General features: G+C 35.7%; 1 protein-coding gene across 2 annotated transcripts in view; it reads right to left on the minus strand.

Moving 5' to 3' along the window:
* itga11b (integrin, alpha 11b) overlaps window positions 1-14,173 on the minus strand; it is a 29,525-nt gene extending 15,352 nt beyond the window's left edge. For both annotated transcript variants that reach the window (XM_053482741.1, XM_053482732.1), the window contains exons 1-12: window positions 14,072-14,173; window positions 12,662-12,773; window positions 10,064-10,173; window positions 9,861-9,952; window positions 9,506-9,620; window positions 9,226-9,353; window positions 8,354-8,502; window positions 8,044-8,188; window positions 5,568-5,730; window positions 5,333-5,403; window positions 1,450-1,594; window positions 688-836 (exon numbers count right to left, since the gene is read on the minus strand). In XM_053482741.1, the coding sequence (XP_053338716.1) occupies window positions 688-836; window positions 1,450-1,594; window positions 5,333-5,403; window positions 5,568-5,730; window positions 8,044-8,188; window positions 8,354-8,502; window positions 9,226-9,353; window positions 9,506-9,620; window positions 9,861-9,952; window positions 10,064-10,173; window positions 12,662-12,773; window positions 14,072-14,168 (1,476 nt within the window). In that variant the 5' untranslated portion in view covers window positions 14,169-14,173. The remainder of the gene's footprint in view (window positions 1-687; window positions 837-1,449; window positions 1,595-5,332; window positions 5,404-5,567; window positions 5,731-8,043; window positions 8,189-8,353; window positions 8,503-9,225; window positions 9,354-9,505; window positions 9,621-9,860; window positions 9,953-10,063; window positions 10,174-12,661; window positions 12,774-14,071) is intronic.
* Window positions 14,174-18,717: the final 4,544 nt, after the last annotated feature.

Genomic DNA, 18,717 nt, shown 5'->3' on the forward strand with positions numbered 1-18,717 from the left:
CTGTACATTGATCAGAAGTTTAGATACAAGAAAGAAACTCAACACATCCAGTCTGAAGATGGTCTGTCTGAGATCACATTCTCTAAGATCCCTCTCACACACACATATGAGCTGCACATGTTGTGTAGTGTCAAATCTCATCTGGACCAGGGGATTACGTCTAGACAATGTCTTCCATTTATAAATGTGTTTTCCATTAAGAACCTCAATCAATCATCACAGCTACAGTATTCCTAATCTAATACCATGATACCATCTATGTCTACCTGTGCCAAATGAAGAATGAGTGAGAACAGAAATGTTCCAATACACAGTTGGTATTCCTACCAGTTTAATTCCTTAAAGCCTCAGTTTTGGATTAGCTTAATTACTTGCACAGTGATAACCTTAAGCCTACTTAGTTCCAGAGCTATTTGAAATAAGACTTGCTGGTTTGGTTAGTATGAAATGATAAAGATGACACTACTCACACTCCACATGCATCTAGATATTTTATAATGACCAAGCAATTAATTCCAATATACTTTATCTTGGGTTTTTGGTAAAATCCACATACTTTGAGCTAGATGTATTTTACAACAACCATCCATACATACATACATACCTTACAGTATAATCATAATAGGTAAACTTTAAAAAATAGAGAATGGTATGCTGAAAGAGTAAATAAAGCAGTGTCACAGTTACCTGTTGTCCGGTTAGAGAGTGTAATATGGTCAGGTTGCCCACGTTGGTAAGCGTGAAGATAATCACTTTGCCTGTGTGGTTATACCGAGGAGCTCCAGCTACATACAGCTGGCCATAATGAGCTGATACGATCGAGGACACCACATAACCTAGAGTCACAGGCACAAAACATTAACTAAGACTTTCTGATGGGATGAACATATTGTATTTCTCTGGTATTCCTTTTGTGGTAATAAATAAATAAAGGAGATGGAGGGGTAAATTTCCTTGGAAGCTTGATTATGCTACTGTATACTAATGCTACCTCCTTTATTTTAAGTAGGCGTGTAAATATCAGGCTTCCACAAAACGCAGAAATTTACATTCTTCGGGGCTTCTTTTATCTTGTGGATCACAACTTTACAATTTTATAAAAGTTGTGAAGAAAAATGGTAATTCCTCAAAAATGTCAGAATCTGATAAAGTCATAAAAGAAATGATTATTTCAGATTATTGCTGATGGAGGTGGATTTATAGTACAAGCTATTAAATCATGGGGGTACTTACTCTAGTATTGCATGTTTTTTTTTTTTTGCTTTATTTTTGCTAAATAAATATTGTTGTGGTAGGAAAGTTATATGTTGTTGTTGGTTTTGTGTCATTTAAATTAACATAGCCTTTTTTAAGCTCCATTTGAAAAAAAAAAAAGAAAAAAGCAGTTGGCCCCTTTGTCCCTCTCCACTTCTACTGCATCATTACATGTACATAGTTTGTCTCACTCACCCAGGTAAGCTCCATGGTTCTTTAGCTCCTCAGGAAACTCTTTGAGGTAGGAAGCCTTGGGAGGAATCACATTGCCGTTCTGTGTCTGTTTAAGGACAGCACCATTCCACTCATAAGCCCCTACAGCACCTACCAGAACACCATCCTACAGTATGGGCACACATTCAGGTTATTGTAGAAACATCAATTATTCATTTAAACAGAACGTTTATCGGGCAAAAGTCTTGTGCCAGACTTCAGAGTCCATATTTTTTTATGTAGTATTGAGGAACAATTCTCCAGCCTTCCTGAAGGACTTTTTTGGCTCTCATTTTCAGTTTTTTGTTTGTCAAGCCACACAGTGACTCATAAATCAGTCTAGCATAAAGTTATCTAAAGTAAGACATAAACCAGTGAGAAACAGGTGCAGATGACGACAGATGATCAGGCCGATGATTAGTATACTGGTGATGCTGTGGAACAGAATGAGTGGTTGGAACAGAAAAGAGAGGTTGCTTCAGAGGTTGTTACATAAACAACCTATTTTTAAAATATATTTTTAGGTATTTTGGAGCCTGTGATGGTAAAACTTGTGTTATTATTTGTTACATCATTTAATTTCATTTAATATAAAGAAATAAAGGGTGGCTTAAGATTTTGCACAGTACTATAGGTCTGTTTTGGAGCATAAACGTCATATGTTTATCCTTATATCGCACACATTTAAAGTCACATAAATTAAATTACTTTTAAGTTAAATCAGGTCTCAGAGGTTTCCCAAAGTGTGTTAATGGCCCAGCTGAAATACCTCTAAGATAAAATGTTCTTTGTTATACCTCAAACTATCTATATTTTTTCATTCTTCTTTAATTGCGTAGTTTTCATGTCTATGTAAATTAGCTACTGCTGAGCCACGCCCACCAGAGAACAGCAGAACTGGGCAAAAAGCTGCAGAGGGTTTCTTCCTATGTAAGGTCGCAATAGGTCGCAGTTTTTGTATACGCACACTGGAGACTCACCTGAATGTTTAAAAATGAAAAATGGGAATTTTGCAGGGTCCCTTGCAAATAAAAAAAATCCTTGCTGTTCAAGGCCTGAATATGACCTGTTGCAACTAATAAGAAAGTAAAAGCTAAAATTACACCCTTAAAAGTCACATAAAGAGTGGGAGAGAATGATTCGCTTCAACAGGCTCTGCACTGGCTGTTCCTTCATACCTAACCTATTTTGTAATGGCAAAAAAATTATTTCCTAATAAAAGGAAAACAGATACATGAAAGCGGAAATAGTTTAGCAGCAATATACACCTATTTCATGAGTCTATCTTACTGTAATGACTTTAACAGTTATCTGACTGCTGTACTGCATGCTAGAGTTAAAAACATATTTTAAAAAAAATGTGTAAAAAAACAGGTGTACTGATCATTCTCATATTGTAGCCGGTAGAATCGCATGCATGCAGGACACTTACATATATACTAATGGCTCATTTCTAATGCTCAATTCTACAGAGATGCTAGAAAGAGCAATACAGGTTCATGAATAAGAGAATATGAACACTGCATACACATTCTCTCACAATTGGTAATGTGTGTGTGTGTGTGTGTGTGTGTGTGTGTGTGTGTGTGTGTCCATACCAGAAAAAAAACAGCAGCACATTACCCTCACTAACCTAGTGCTTAACCCAAGTTTATCTGAATTCCACATGGAATTTTTACTCCTAAATCAAATCCTTAAAAAAATTGGATCAAATTCACAGGTTAATTAAAAACCTCCTGCACTAGACACAAGAGTCAGTGCTACAGCTCTCAAGAAATAAGGAGAGCTGTTCAAAGTTTCCCAGCTCACACACTAGCCAACTATTCTTTCATAGAACGTCGACGTGGACAATTTGACTGACTGCCACAGCACATTTGCACAGACAAACTCCCTCAGTGATGTCAGTTCTAAGCTCTATGCACATCTCAGTACCTTTTATTAGTTTATTAATATTTATAGGCATCTTTCATGGGATACAACTGAAGAAAAATAGTATTCAAATGAATTGCTAAAATAGTAACAGCATGGCATATTTTGGAGGCAAAAAATATGAAGGAAAAGGAGCATATAGACCGACTGATTGTCTCTAGGAAAGGAAGAACAAAAAAAAAGATATTTATTCAGACACAGTTATGATTATTATAAGTTTATAGAATTGATACTAAACCCAAAAAATTCTAAATATTATAAAAAGCATTTCAACCTTATTTTCATGTCTGACATTAAGTTTCATACTCAACTACAGTATTTCTACAAATTCATGCCAATATAATGTGGACCTCAGGAGCACCCTGAACTTTTATCCTTCAAAGTCTAAACCAAAGACCACCCTCAACTAAACAAAAGGGATACTATTCTTTAAAAAACTTTCATTTTTTTCAATTATTATTTTTTAAAACTTAGTATTCTTTTTTTTTTTTTACATTTCATACTGTATTAAAATAGACATAACATGGCAAAAAAGAAAAAACTGAAAAAAAAATATGTGAATTGGAAAAAACTTCTGCTAACAGGGGACTAGGTCTGCAAATGTGATCTATTAAAGCGTCTCACGGATCAGAGTGTTTGGCATTTGGAGGTAAACAGCAGGGAGTTCAATATTCCAATATTCCATGTCTGTGTCACAGGGCCAAGCTACTGAACTAAAATCTCAAATGTATTTTCCTATGATTTTGTTTTATTAGTACCAACTTTATATATAATGCCCATGTTGTTTAATGAAATATATAAAGGTGCTGTTAATTAGCATTTAATAGGTCACAAGCAAGTAAATCTAAACTGTTCCTTAATAATGACATGCATAATTATGCGCAGAAAAGCTGACGACATGTGAGAATGTTTTTGTCCTCATGTCCCTCATTGAAAGAGCCTGATTTCAACAAAACCATATGTGGCTGCTTTTCATTTAAAAGTCAGAGACAAGGAAAAAGAAAATTTCCATTACATTATCTTCACTCTCAAAATGCCACTGTTCAGACTAGCACTAGGGATCCAACAATGTGAGGTATGATCTTGTGTTATTTTTCCCAGAAAAGGTTTTCCCAGTGCTTCTGCCTGTGATAGAGAGAGACTCATCTGCCACAGGGCTAGTTTATATAAGAATTGGACAAAAGTCTATGTCACAGCCCCCTTCATCAAGCTTTTTCAGCTTATCTATCCAACATATACAAATTATTTTCAGAAGTCAAATATATAACCTGGTCATTTTTTTATATTAATTAATTAAATAACACATCTTTATACATATGAAACAAACCTGGTATATTTCCTAAAAATAATAATTAAAAAACAGTTATTGTTTATATAATGTACATGTGTGCAGTTCAATAATAAGACTTATTTGTATTGTATATTTATAAACCATATATGAACATATGTTTGGAAGCAGACAAACTAACCTTTGACCTGAAGCCCAAACCCTTACCACTTTGCCAGCACTCCCCATACTAATCAATCAATCAATCAATCAATCAATCAATCAATCAATCAATCAATCACTCACTCACTCACTCACTCACTCACTTATTGTCTATACCACTTAATCCTGTATAGAGGGTGGCAGGAGGCCTGGAGCCTATCCCAGGAGACTTAAGGCACAAGGCGGGAACTCTGGAGGTGCATGGCAACAGTGCTAACCACTATACTACCCTGGTGCCTCCTGTACTAATTACTGAGATGACAAGACATGACATCAAAAGAATATATTCCCAGGTTTACTTTAGGTTTAGAAAATTATGCTTTCCCAGCATACTGTAAAAACAGAATCAAAATCTATTGTACAACCCTCAAGTTAAATAAATCTATGTTATTAATACATTTATTATATAGTTTTAAAGCAAAGCTGATGATCAAAGGACAAACTTACCTCAACAATATGTGAAGAAAAACCTGCCTGTGACATCTGTAGTCCAAACGCAGTTCCATTCTGACTTGTACCTATGGTTCGTGGCATATTATTATAAGGCGAGTTAGATCCAAGACATGTAATTAATAACCTTTGGATTAGTGTAACAGTGTGTGAGATCTTTTGCTTTGACTGCTAATGCATGCAGAAGAAAAGTATGCATTCACTTTTAAGTTGAGATTGAACTAAAAGTTACCCTCCAAGCTGAAGATCTTCTCTCCCAAGGCATCCACGATGTCCTTCAGAGCAGATTCATCTGTCACACTAAAGAAATGCTCCTCGGGGTCAGTGGCAATGAATTTAATCTCTCTCAAGAACGCTTCAGGGTTGATCCCACGTCGATTGTAGTAGCCAAGCACCTGAGGACACCATCATGGAACGTGATCCTCATCCAAAGCCTCAGGAAATACCATTATACCAAGATATATCAGACAAAACTGGTTAACTACACAGCAATTTTAGTTCTGTAAGATTACCCCTATGCTGTTGGAGTAACTGTACTGTGCAGATATAATATAAAATTTGCAATCACCATCCTTAGCCAAAAAGATGAGAATGTGAGTACAGCTCAGTGAGATCCATAAATACTGGTGCACATACAGGAGAGAATATTTTGGTGCAAGTAACATCCCCAAAGTCTTAAAGGTGATAGAACTGAAGACACATAACATTATAACATAAGGTGATGGTTTCGTCTCTTTAGTTTCTGTGAACTTAGAAGTTCAGAGATCTTACTGCAGATGAACAAGACATTGAGAAATTATGAAGATTTTAAATCAATTGACTTCTGCTTCAAAAGCCAGAGCAAAGACTGTAAGTTGTGGTTAAGCTTTCTGATGTAAGGTTTTGGAACTTTGCCTCAAAGGGTGGAACAAAAACATTATTGCAAGCTGCTCAAAGAAAAACATTTCAAAATGTGGGTTGTTTGTGTCCTTTCTCACTGTGTAAATGAATCTCACAGCCGTGTACCCATTCACCATGAATTGCACAGTATATGAGTTGGTTATATTCATAATCATATCCCACTGTCAGCATTGCAAGGGGATGAGACAAATGATAATGATTAACATGTTGTCCCACTTATACACAGTCTGTTAAATTTGCTAGAGAATATAAAGATTGGACTACTTAGAGCAATGGAAGAAAGGTCATGTGGATTGACCCCATCCCCGACCATTGGGTATATCAGGGTAAGAAGGGAATTGCATGAGGCGGTGCACCCGTCAGGCACTGTACAATCCTCTGGAGGCAGTGTTATGATCTGGGGTTGCTTCAGTTGGTCAGGTCTAGTCTCAGCAATGTTATGTAGCAATAAAATAAAGTCAGCCAATGACCTTAATGTACTGAATTCCAGGTTATCACATCAATTAAGTTTTTATTTCCCGATGTCATATTCCAGGACTCAAAGTGTGAAAGTGTGGTCCTGGGAGCAACTTTCCTTTATCGATTCCAGAACAGTGAGCTGACCATGTGTGACTGTGTGGTCATGAACAAAGCAGTGCCAAAGCCAAAGTTGGAAATGATGAAATTGCTGGAAAATGTTCCTTGAGTGGCATACTGTTACGCCGGTGCCTAAACCAAAGATCTACATGAAAACATTGTAAAGTGGGCATGGAACACAGTACAGCCCCTCACTCAGACTGCCCAATCCTTGTTCATAATTCAAACAGGTTCCAGAATGTAATTGTATGTTGTACTGTATGATGGTAGAGCAGAGCAAACTTTCAAGAGAAATTTGAGGGAATACCTTACTGTGTGTCCAGTGCCACCAGCCTAAAAAATCTGATTACAACCATTTAGCTGGCAAAGGAAACTGACACTAGAAACAGGCATACTCGCTCCTCACCCTGAGAACTTATATGATCTTTATCAAGAGAAATGGCTCCTGCCACAGGGCAGCACTTCACAAATGCCAGTAACTGAGACAACCAATGTGGGATCGGGAAAGGTCTTTTGGTACTGGTGAGCTGCAGAACATTTAGGCAGACTGCATTAACTGCTTCAGAAGTTAATTACTGAGTGCTGGTTATTACTCAACAAGCTATACATTAGCCCCAGGTGGATTTAATCATACTCAGACCTTGATTGAAGATGAGACGTTGAAAATAAATGTGGAGGTGAATGGGAACGTGCATCTACACAATGATTTGTACAGATGTCTGTTGAAAATTGAATTTACAGTCCACTATATGTCCCAAAAGAGTAAAACAAAGGTGTGGAATGGATTCAAGTAAGAGAGTGTGAGGTCTGCATGGCCTGGGGAGAAGACATATTTCTTCTTATGTCCTATTACTGTGAGTGGGTGGGGCGAGCAGGACCTCCACTTCTGACAAAATGTCTACTACTTAAATGAGAAAAACTAAACATGCATCGTCTTTCCTTTTTTATCCGCTGTATGTAATTGTTTAGGTGAATAAAGGGAAATTACCAAGCAATATGCCACCAAAGTAGATGTTTGTGCCTATACTATACATTAATAGCATGGCATCAGCAAGTGGCACATTGCAATATGATAAAAAAAAAAAGCGATATGCTTTTAAACAAAAGCAAAAACATACTTACAGTACTGGCTAATGATAAAGAAACTTATAAACTTACTGGCTATTGATAAAGAAAACAATATATATAATGATATAAGTAGCAAATAAATTGTATAGGTAAAGCAGACTCACAGCGATTCCATACAGTGTAATGTTGTCTTTCTCGCTGTCTTCAACAGCTTTTTTTAGGTCTGGGCTATCATGTGATTCTCCATCAGTTATCACAATCATCACTTTTCTGGCATCTGGACGCCCTCCACGTTTAAATGCCTGGGAACTACATGTGATAAATGACAAATTCCTGTAATTACTTGCCTATATCTGTAATAATTAAAAAATCTGAAAGAGTAATTAACGCAGGATATCACAAAGGTAAACATAGACAAGTCTAATGTTTTCAGGAATACTAAGACAAAAAAACAACAATTTGCTTTTGGTATACCGTGCAACATTGATCCCAAGAGCTGTGCGAGTCTCCTCTCCTCCACGCTGGATAATACTGTATGCTGCACTCACCACTTCATCAACTGTTTGATAGTCATTTAGGTGGAACTCATGAACCACTCGCTCTCCGTACTGCACCACTCCAACCTGTACAGAGCAGAAAAGGTGAGACTTAAAATTTTTAGAGCCATCATAGTGGGATGTTGCTTTTTATGAAGTATAGCTAAGAAGTACATTTTTTTTTATTTTTATAAAGTAATGAAAATCACATCTCATTGTTAGTAGAGGTTACATTTATTACTGAGTTAATAGTTATAGTCATGATCTATTTCTCTTGTAATTTGAATTAAATTGATTTAATAGACAGTCACAAAGCAGGAATCCGGATGCAGATTTGAATTATGAAGGAACATGCCAAGTTCAAAAGAGGCAAAGAAAAACTCCCTGAGACCCCAGGAAACCTTGAGCGTTAGCAGACTCAAAAGGAAACCTATTCTCTTCTGGATGACACCCAATAGTAGGATTATAATTTATTACAGTATTTGGCTGTAGAAGAATAAACGCAAATACAGTAAGGCTCTAAATTGTGCTGACTAAGGCCTGTTGTAATATGAGGTTTGTTACAAGAAATGATGGCTAAAAGGCTACAGTTGATCCAATGTAGGCCTATTTTTATTGAGCAGACCAATACGTCTACAGTCTGGAGATCTGAGTCTAATGACAATTTTAGTCAAAAGTACAAAGTCCTCAAGTGTTTTGGTATATGCAGTGTATAAAACACTACAGTCATATCATACAGTACATTGTTAGTGTAGGTATCTGAATTTATATCCAGCTACAAACATATGCATGACTATGCTTCACACATACCTGTATCTGTCCTGGACCAATAGCAAACTTCTGTAGGACATTGATTAGGAAGTACCGCACCTCAAACCAGGGGTATATAGAGTTTGATCCATCCAGCACTATTACAATATCCAAATATGTTTCACATCCTAACAAAACAAAATGCACATTGAAACAGTAACATTCAGTGACTGAATATCTCCATTTAGGTAAAAAAAAAAAAAAAAAGCACTTTAATCAATGGCCATGCAAAAGTTTCAACAAAACAAGAAATAAAAGCTGATAAATGAAAAGAATTTACTCTGGAAGGCAGGTGCAATGCTGTGAGAGAAGTTAAAAGTCTTGTCAATGCTGGAGCAGATTCCTGTACTGTATAGGGATGAACCACATTCGTATGACCATAAGGGACCACAAGCCTAAAGTACAAAATACAGAATGACCTTTGTGTCAGTCCAAAAAGTTGAGAGAGATGGAGCTCTATTTACCTGCAAACAAGGCATGAATTAACGGTCTAACACAAACATACATGCAAATATGCCACATCCATTGAGTCCGACACTGTGACTTTGTTCCCAGTTTTATATTTGTATTGTAATCAAAAGAACAGTATTTACAGAAGAGACTGTAAATTATATTATTATGGAAATCACACTTACCACAAAACTGTTATCCTTTGGGTTGGAGGTCAGGGACATTCCCAGTCTCATTTTGTCCTTGTGTTCAAAGACATTTTTTAGGGTTGTCTCTCCTTCAGAAAAAAAGAACAACATTAATTTAAATGAAAACAAGACTGATCCATAAAAAGGAATTTTATTTCTTTGCTATAAAATTAATCTTCCTCCAGGAATCCCTAGAATACCTAAGTTGAGGCGTGAACAGCTTGTCTTAGTCGAGCTACCCAGTGGGCACTTGTACACATCACCGGTTTCATTTTCACCATTCTTCTCAAACGGAGCTCCCACAAGCAGCCTAAAAACACACATGATATGACAAATTTACTTACTTGTTCTCTTCACTTTACAGGGTTTCCGTAAAGTCTCCACACATGAGGGAACCAAAGGAAAGTAAGGGAAGTGGTGGTTAGCTCACTGCACCTCGCACCTCCAAACTTGGGGTTCGATTCTGGGTCTGTGTGGATTAAGTTTGCATGTTCTCCCTGTGCTTGGTGTGTTTCCTCTGGGTACTCCAGTTTTCTCCCACAGTCCAAAGACATGCAGGTTAGGCTAATCGGCATTCCCCAAATTGCCCATAGTGCATGAATGACAATCGGGCATCAAGCTGGAACCCTGACCCCCTAAGTAACTGCCACAGAAATGATAGATATATCTCCAGGATAGGGAGTCGCCCGATGTACCGGATGGCACATGAATGGACCAAATTGCCAAATTACCAACCTTATTTATATAACATTCTGAACATAATTGCATTCTTTGTGTTTGCACATAGAGTTATTTCTCCCATTCTTAATGAACTTGTGTGAACGCTACTTGTGTTTTCTACTTATTTATTCCTTAAAGACTGCAATGAACTACCTAAATTCTATTTACTATAGAATTAGAAATAAAGAATAATGACAAATCAACCAAATCTACAGTATTTGATCTACAGTATGTATACATTTCTCTAGCACTTTTGAGTGAGACCTGAATGGCTACAGATTGTATAAGGCAGAGTGAGGATACTTCCTCATAAATCTGAAAAGGAGCAACTACACTATTACTTCAATAAAAAACATACACTAATCTTAATAATCGTAATGATTTCCAGCAGGTACTGTATGTGCACTATTAAGTGCCAAATATTAATACATTAGTAAAAAAAAATAAGCTAAAAAAAAATTAATTTCTTGGCACCAAGCGGCAGCGACTAATTTTCCTGGAAAATGTATCACTGCTCATAACTCCTTTATCCCTGAATCATAGGAAACCAAAACGTCACAAATCATAATACCATATGTGGTGATAAAATGTGGAGAAACGAACTAGTGAGTTTTTTAGGCTCGTACATACTACAAAAATTCCTGAATCTGGTGTGCTGTCGTGGATTCATTCACATTCCTGAAGTGTCATACGCCAGGAGGTTTGCTTTCTGCCACTGTGTTAAGTTAAACTATGATGAGATGCACAGTGGGACTCTTGGGAAAAGCAAACCACAACACATACTTTCCAGAAGCCACTAGCACTACATGAACCAAGCAGACAGGTTGCTAGACACAAGTGCAAATACTTTCCATTTATTTACCTGCAAACTTCAAAGGACAAAACATTTTGTATTCCTGTTGGAATGCAAGTTAACAATCAGGAATGAAAAACCTCAAGCTTGAAAACAGGAAATAGGTGGCCAGCTTAAGCTGAGTGGAGTTACTTTAATTGAGTTACACAGTAAGTGTTGTCTGCTGGGCTTTATGATACACATGTGGAGCTGACTTGAAGATAATAGTTTTCAATGGTAATCAGTGGCAACAAAACAATGAAGAACTCAGAGCCCTTTGACCATTAAAACCATTTAAACAAATGAGATTTTGCAAAAGTGTGGAAGGAAAAAAATGAATACATTTACAATACTAACTTGGACATTAAGTGTGACTTTTGTGTTTTATTATAATTTTGCATATTATATTTCTGTAAACGTAAGACTTCATAATGAAGACAAAGAATAAATGCTATGATAATAGAAACATCAAGTTATTAAAATGGAATGTCTTTCTTACTTTTTGTTTTTAAAGCATTTTTATTGCATGATCAAAAATAAATTCAAACCTGTGTTTTTTAAGCTTTGGATGAAGATTAACTGAAGTTGATGCATCCAATTAAACACCATGTGGAATAAATGGGAAACTAAGTTTTGCTTTCCTCTACCTGCACCTGATTCATTTGATTTTCCTAGTCTGAAATAAACATTTGTATATACACGGAATATAAAGTGTCTTGTTTTTTTTTATTGTCCTCATTCACCTTACCTAGACTATATGACTCAGTTTTATCGATGTGAAATGCTTTGAATGAAATCAGGCATGAATTTTGATTGTTTGCTCAGCGGTCTCTGGCAAGACAGACCTGAGACTCCTTCCAGGAGACAGCATTTGGGAATAAATACAAATCATATAAACTGCTTTGAGAAATATATGAGTGGGATGTATGTTTAACTGTTCAGTTCTGTTGAGCTTTTCTATCTGAGAGCTATGCAATGAATAAAACAGCCTTAAATAATATGCAGTATATTAAAAAGGCATAAAACACATTTTGATGTTGAAAGTCACAACATGTTTTTTATTTAACAAATCAAATGACACATTAAGCTTGTTAAATTGAAAAATCTCATGCCATTAATATAAATGTCATTTATATGAATGTCTAGTTATATCAATACAAAAACAAAAAGTTTATAATTTTGATTATTTTTCTAGGTAGCAGTACATAATTTTGCTAGATATATTACTGCGTGAAAAAACTCTTACCATTTCTGACCAAGCGCCTCGTGTTGCTGCACAGTGTAGCCAAACTGTGTTTCTTTTGGTCCTTGAATGATCTGGGCATTCTTCGTGTCAATACTGAAGCAGTTTTTGCTCCCTTAAAAGAGACATAAAATATACTCAGTAACATAAGGGCACACTTTCCCATGTGTTCTGTGTCCTTTAGCAGATAAAATATAACATACGGTAGGATATTTAAAAAACTGAGGAGTTATTATATATATATATATATATATATATATATATATATATATACTGAACAGAACAGTAGTGGAAATAAATATCCTGACCTACAGTTGGATTTTGTCTTTCATATCCAAATATCCATAAATATTTTACCCAGTATCTGATTCAATCGTGATTCAATAACATCTGGTTTTGATTTAAGACTTTATCTGCAGAAGTCAGTAAAATGAGTGCAGGAAGACTTTCTGCCAAGTAAGGCAGAAATACCATATTTTAGTAATAATTTTAAACTTCTTTTTATGTTTAATATCCCCAACAGGAAGCAATGAAATCTGAATATAGATGCATCCGTCCATTCTCTCACTATAAAAGGTTAACTGGTCAAGATGATTCCCCATCTGGTATGCTGTCACTCCCTCCATTTTTTCTCTCTTCCATTCTGTCTTCATTAGTTTCATCTGCTCTCTGTCTGTCCAAGACTCCATATGCCACTTTTAAGAAGCATTAAAGCAATGTGTTCCAATCTTGATGTGTCTTTGAAGCACTTGTAGTACATGCCATATATATTTGTCTGATATGTGTCGTCACTCCAATGTTTTTTCTCAAGTCTTAACTTGTTTACCAGCTCAGTACACCTGCCTTTTATTAAGCATCAGCAATCTATTAGGATCTGCGACTGGCTATTTAGAAAGTCCTTAAATACAAATGGTAAGGTCTTTGGTTAATTACTTTTAGCAATGCTAATTAAATAACACTAAAAACTTAAGAAACGTCAAGTGTTTCTTACCTTTTGACAGTCTAAACACGCTCCCAACAACTTTATCCAGTAGAGGGAAACTTCTTTAAAAGTTGTATTTTAACATTTTGACCACAATACATTTATTTCCATAGTCATATACTGAAATAGTTTCCATAGATAGAAATCCTTACATTACCAGGAGCTGTGACATTTGCACCTTATACATGATTCTCAAAATCTTAAAAATCATAAATAACCTAAAGAATTATTTTTACACAATGTCTCTATTATTGTTACTGTCGTCATGTGAGCAATTTTCCACAAAATCAGCACCAGCAGAAGCAGCAGCAGGTTTCACATGGATATTGTTTTGATTAAATCTCATCATAACACATTCTTTCTGCAGGCTATAGTTCACAATCACAGACACATCACATGCCATATGTAGCTACATATGTGCTCTGTCTTACCTGGGAGCAGGAAGCAGATGGAAAGTAGTATGATGGGATAATACTCCATAAGTGCGGCCAGGGGTATGTGAGTGTGAGTGCGAATGCGTGTGCACATGTGCATGCTGGTCCACAAAAGTTGTTCTGATTGGTTTGCTAGACCCAACTGTTCTTCTGCAGCAGTTCAACATCTGAGGAGGAGTGGCTCAAATCATCAAGGAGGTGCACTCAAAAGCTGCACATGCTAAAATGACAGCTAGGCACACACACACACACACACACACACACACACACACACACACACACACACACACATGCCATAACTAAGGAAGAGAGAGAGACATTTAAAACTTAGCTTAGGGGTGGGTGATAGAGACATGCTATTTAGAGTGAAGTAATGATTTTTTTTACCAAATTCCCCATCTTAACGAAAAAAGAGGAAACACTTCCGATGCTCAGCCAGCGTATGCCAGCCAGTCTACTGCCTTAGGCTTTACAGCTTACAGTAAACACATTGGCTACTTTCCAGAAAACATATACAGTACATATCCACAATGAATGTGTACATACATGAAAGTGCACACTAAATACTTTATTTAAATATGGAAATAACAGTAACATAGCTACTGAATAACATATTTATTATTTAATAGCATTAAATCATACATTTTATATTTATAAAAAAAAACTGTTTGAAAAAGGTTTATTAATAAAATCTGTGCAAGTGAACTCTATGGTTTCATTCTCAAATCCAGTAATTCATCAAAAACAGCCCATTAGACTGAGAATGCCTGCCAAAAATTATACTCTTTGGAAAACAAAGGAAGATCCTGGAAGCAGGAGGTAAGTCAGTAGCTGTAACCACACCAAAAGCACTGACCTTATTGTTACTGTATATTTCACAGCTGTGACTCAGGACTTACAAAGTGTTTCCAGACTTACCTTAGCTATCACAAGAGGCTTAACTTATGATCAAAGAAAGGCTCATTAATTGGCCCCGAAGGCCATTACAAAGCATATACAAAGTTTCTTAGAAAAAAAGTACAACAACAATTTTTTGTATTTAAAAGATATTCAGTTGCAACTTAAACTATGTTTAGTTATTAATCACATACAGCATATTAATCCAAGGCAAGCAGTAGGAAAAATAGTTGGCATAATAAACAACACTCTGAGCATAGAAAGATCTCAGTATAGCTTTATCTGAAGGAGATCTCTTACTAATTAAGCCAAGAGCAAAGTAGTCAAACCACATTTCAAACTATTTTAGACTTAAGCCATATTTGCCTTAATATGATTCAGTAGGTTTAACAAAAATATCTTAAAGTTGCTAGTGCAATGAACTACAAAAAAGAAGTTTTTTTTTTTTAAGTTTTTCGAACTACAAAACGAACATACAGTCATGTGCAAACATCAGTGTCGCTTTTTTTATTGCATGTGTTTTTGTGTAAAAAACATAATACAAATCATTTGATCATAGTGTGATTTCGTATGACATTTTTTTCATTGATTATTATTATAATTATTAATGTTTTAAAATGTATTATTTTACATACAATTAAAAAAGGCAATAATATCATTCACACATGACTGTATGCTACAGTAGAAAAAAATTATGGGGGCACAGTGAATCAGGAATTAGGTTGGTCACCATGCACCATGCACTTTCTGAGTACTCTGTTTTTTTTCAACCAATTTTATTGGTGTGATTGGTGTTTCCAAATTGCCCATAGTGTATGCCTGGGTGTGAGTTGAACTGTCTGTACTTTGCTATAGATTGGCACATCCAGATCACTGGAGGCTCCAGGCCACCTTTGACCATACGCATAGTAAGAATATAAATAATGAAGGAAAAGGTTACATTTAAAATAATAAACAGAAGTATAAAGGCTTAAAGAATAACAATAATAAATAAAACACCACAGTGTGGCTACAGTGCAGGCTACAAAGTAGTGGAAGGATAGTAAAATAAACATTAATGGAGAAACATAGCACTATAACTGTCATAATTAATCTACAGCATATACTGTATGTGTACATATATAAATATATGCAATATACCGTATGTGTACATTAAATGGGTTAGTGTAAAGGGAAGATGTAGGTGGAAGTGGTGGGCTGGATTTTATGATATAAATGTCTATAAACCAACATTAAAAATAAAACCATAGGTCATATCAAAAAGACATACTCTTAGATATATGACACACACAGTACCAGTCTTGAGTCTTAAGTATCTCCTTATTCAATGGTTTTTCATTGTATATTGGTACCGACATTGAAATTATGACAGTAAAAATATGGAATTTTGTAGTCAACAAAAAATGTGTTAAACAACTCAGAATATGTTTTATTTTTTTGATTCTTCAAAGCAGCCACCTTTTACTTTGATGGCAGCTTTGCACATTCATGGCTTTCTCCCTAATAAGATAGTTATTGAATAGTTTTCCAATAATCTTAAAGGAGTTAAGTACTGGCTACTTTTCCTTCACCGCCTCATCCCAAACCATCTCAAATGGATTTAGATCGGGTGATTGTGGAGGCCAGGTCATCTGATGCTGCACTCCATCACTCTTCTTCTTGGACAAATAGCTCTTCTTAACCTAGAGGAGTGTTTGGGATCATTGTTTTATTGGATCATTTCTTCTTGGTATGCTTGCACAAAGATTTTGCAGGAACTCAGCAGGTAGGTTGTTCCAAAATTTTAGGAAAACTAACGGATTTTCTGTGGATGTAGGCTGCCTCAAATCCTTCTGTCTATTTAAATACTCCCAGAGAGACTCTGTGATGTTGAGATCAGTGCTCTGTGGGGGCCAAACTATCATTTCCAGGACTCCTTGTTTTTCTCTATGATCAATGTAGTTTTTAATGACATTGGCTGTATGATTGGGTCCTGCTGACTGTACTCATTAGCGTCCCGCTCTCTGGCCCTTTGGCAAACAACCTGTACAGCCGAATATTTAACATTTGGAATCATCAGTCCAGAGCACCTGCTGCCATTTTTCTGCACCCTAGTTCCTATGTTTTTGTTCATAGTTGAATTGCTCACCTTGATTCCTCATCAGTGGTATGACTTTTGGGCCACAATTCTTCCACATCTTCTGATGTCAAAGTGAACTAAGCATGATGTGTCTTTCATCTGCTGCATGAAGTTTCCTTGGCCGACCACGGCATCCACAGGCCTCAACATTGCCCGTTTCTTTGTGTTTCTTCAAAATAGATCGAACAGTACATCTTGAAACCACAGTATGCTTTGAAAACGTTGCTTGGGAGAGACCTTGCTGATGTAGTGTGTATAATATTTCATGCATATACTGTGTAATAAGCAATAACTCAAATTTTCTTAGGTCAAAAGAGGAGAACAAGAAAGCAGAAATAAGTTGAAATAAAAGAGGAAAAATTTGAACAGATCTTTTACTGCTCAGTAGAGTCAAACAGGTGGCAAGCTAGTCTGGACAGCAGTTATACACTTCATGCCAGACTGAAATATTTCTGAAGCTAGCAGATTTAGGGTCACAAGTGTTGCTAACCCACCTCGGTTCTTTCTCAGTTTACCAAGAATATAAATAGGCCAGAGAGTTGGGGTAAAAATACCACATGCACAACTGTAAAACTGAGCTGGTCAACATACCCCAGTGAAGTGCTACAAAAACCTACTACAAGTGCGTATTAAATTTGGTGACATAATGCAATCGTTAATGTATTTTTAGCACTGTGTTGTAATATGTTTTTAAAACTTTTTCTGGAAAGCACATTAAAGGCTTTTAAATTAAATTTTATTTACTTGGTTGTCATTGAAATAAAACATTCTTACATTTCGCACAAATTTACCAACCCCAAAATTGCAGTCACAGGTAACTGGTGTCATATTTGAATTAATCCTAAAACAAAGTAAACACAGCAATACATTCTCAATTGATAAAATAGTTGCAAGTTGTGGGAAATCAGACAGTAAATACAGACAGAACACACACACACACACACACACATGCATGCACACACACCACACACACACACACACTGTCTGCCAAAGCATGCACTGATGAGTACTTCAGGAACCAACACAGACAGATCTCTCTAGTATAAATAAATAGAAATGTTGAGACACAGTAAAATACTTCTGACATTATTTTTATATAATGTCAGAAGTATATATATATATATATATATATATATACATACAGTATATATATATATATATATATATATATATATATATATATATATATACATACAGTATATATATATATATATATATATAGATATATATAGATATATATTTATATATACATATACTGCCTTCCAAATTATTATGCAAATGAAATCTTTCTCTGATTTTCATAATTAATCAATGCAAATGACAGTTAGTATAATTTTCTAGTCATCAACTATTAGGGTATAATTTTAATTTTATTGAACAAACCTCCTAATAATAACAATATTTGTTTTTAAAATAAAAAACAAATTATTATGCACAACAGAGTTATAGGCTTTTCTTGAATTTACAGCATTAGGAGGTCATATTTTCTGAAATCAAAAACTTTTTCAATCAATAACATATTACATATGTTGCATTGTAACAATAACATCTTAACATAGGACTCCTACTTTGATGTCACCTTCACAATTCTTGCATCCATTGGACTTGTGAGTTTTTTTGGACAGTT

This window comes from Clarias gariepinus, chromosome 2, assembly GCF_024256425.1.
Source record: "Clarias gariepinus isolate MV-2021 ecotype Netherlands chromosome 2, CGAR_prim_01v2, whole genome shotgun sequence".
NCBI lineage: Eukaryota > Metazoa > Chordata > Actinopteri > Siluriformes > Clariidae > Clarias > Clarias gariepinus.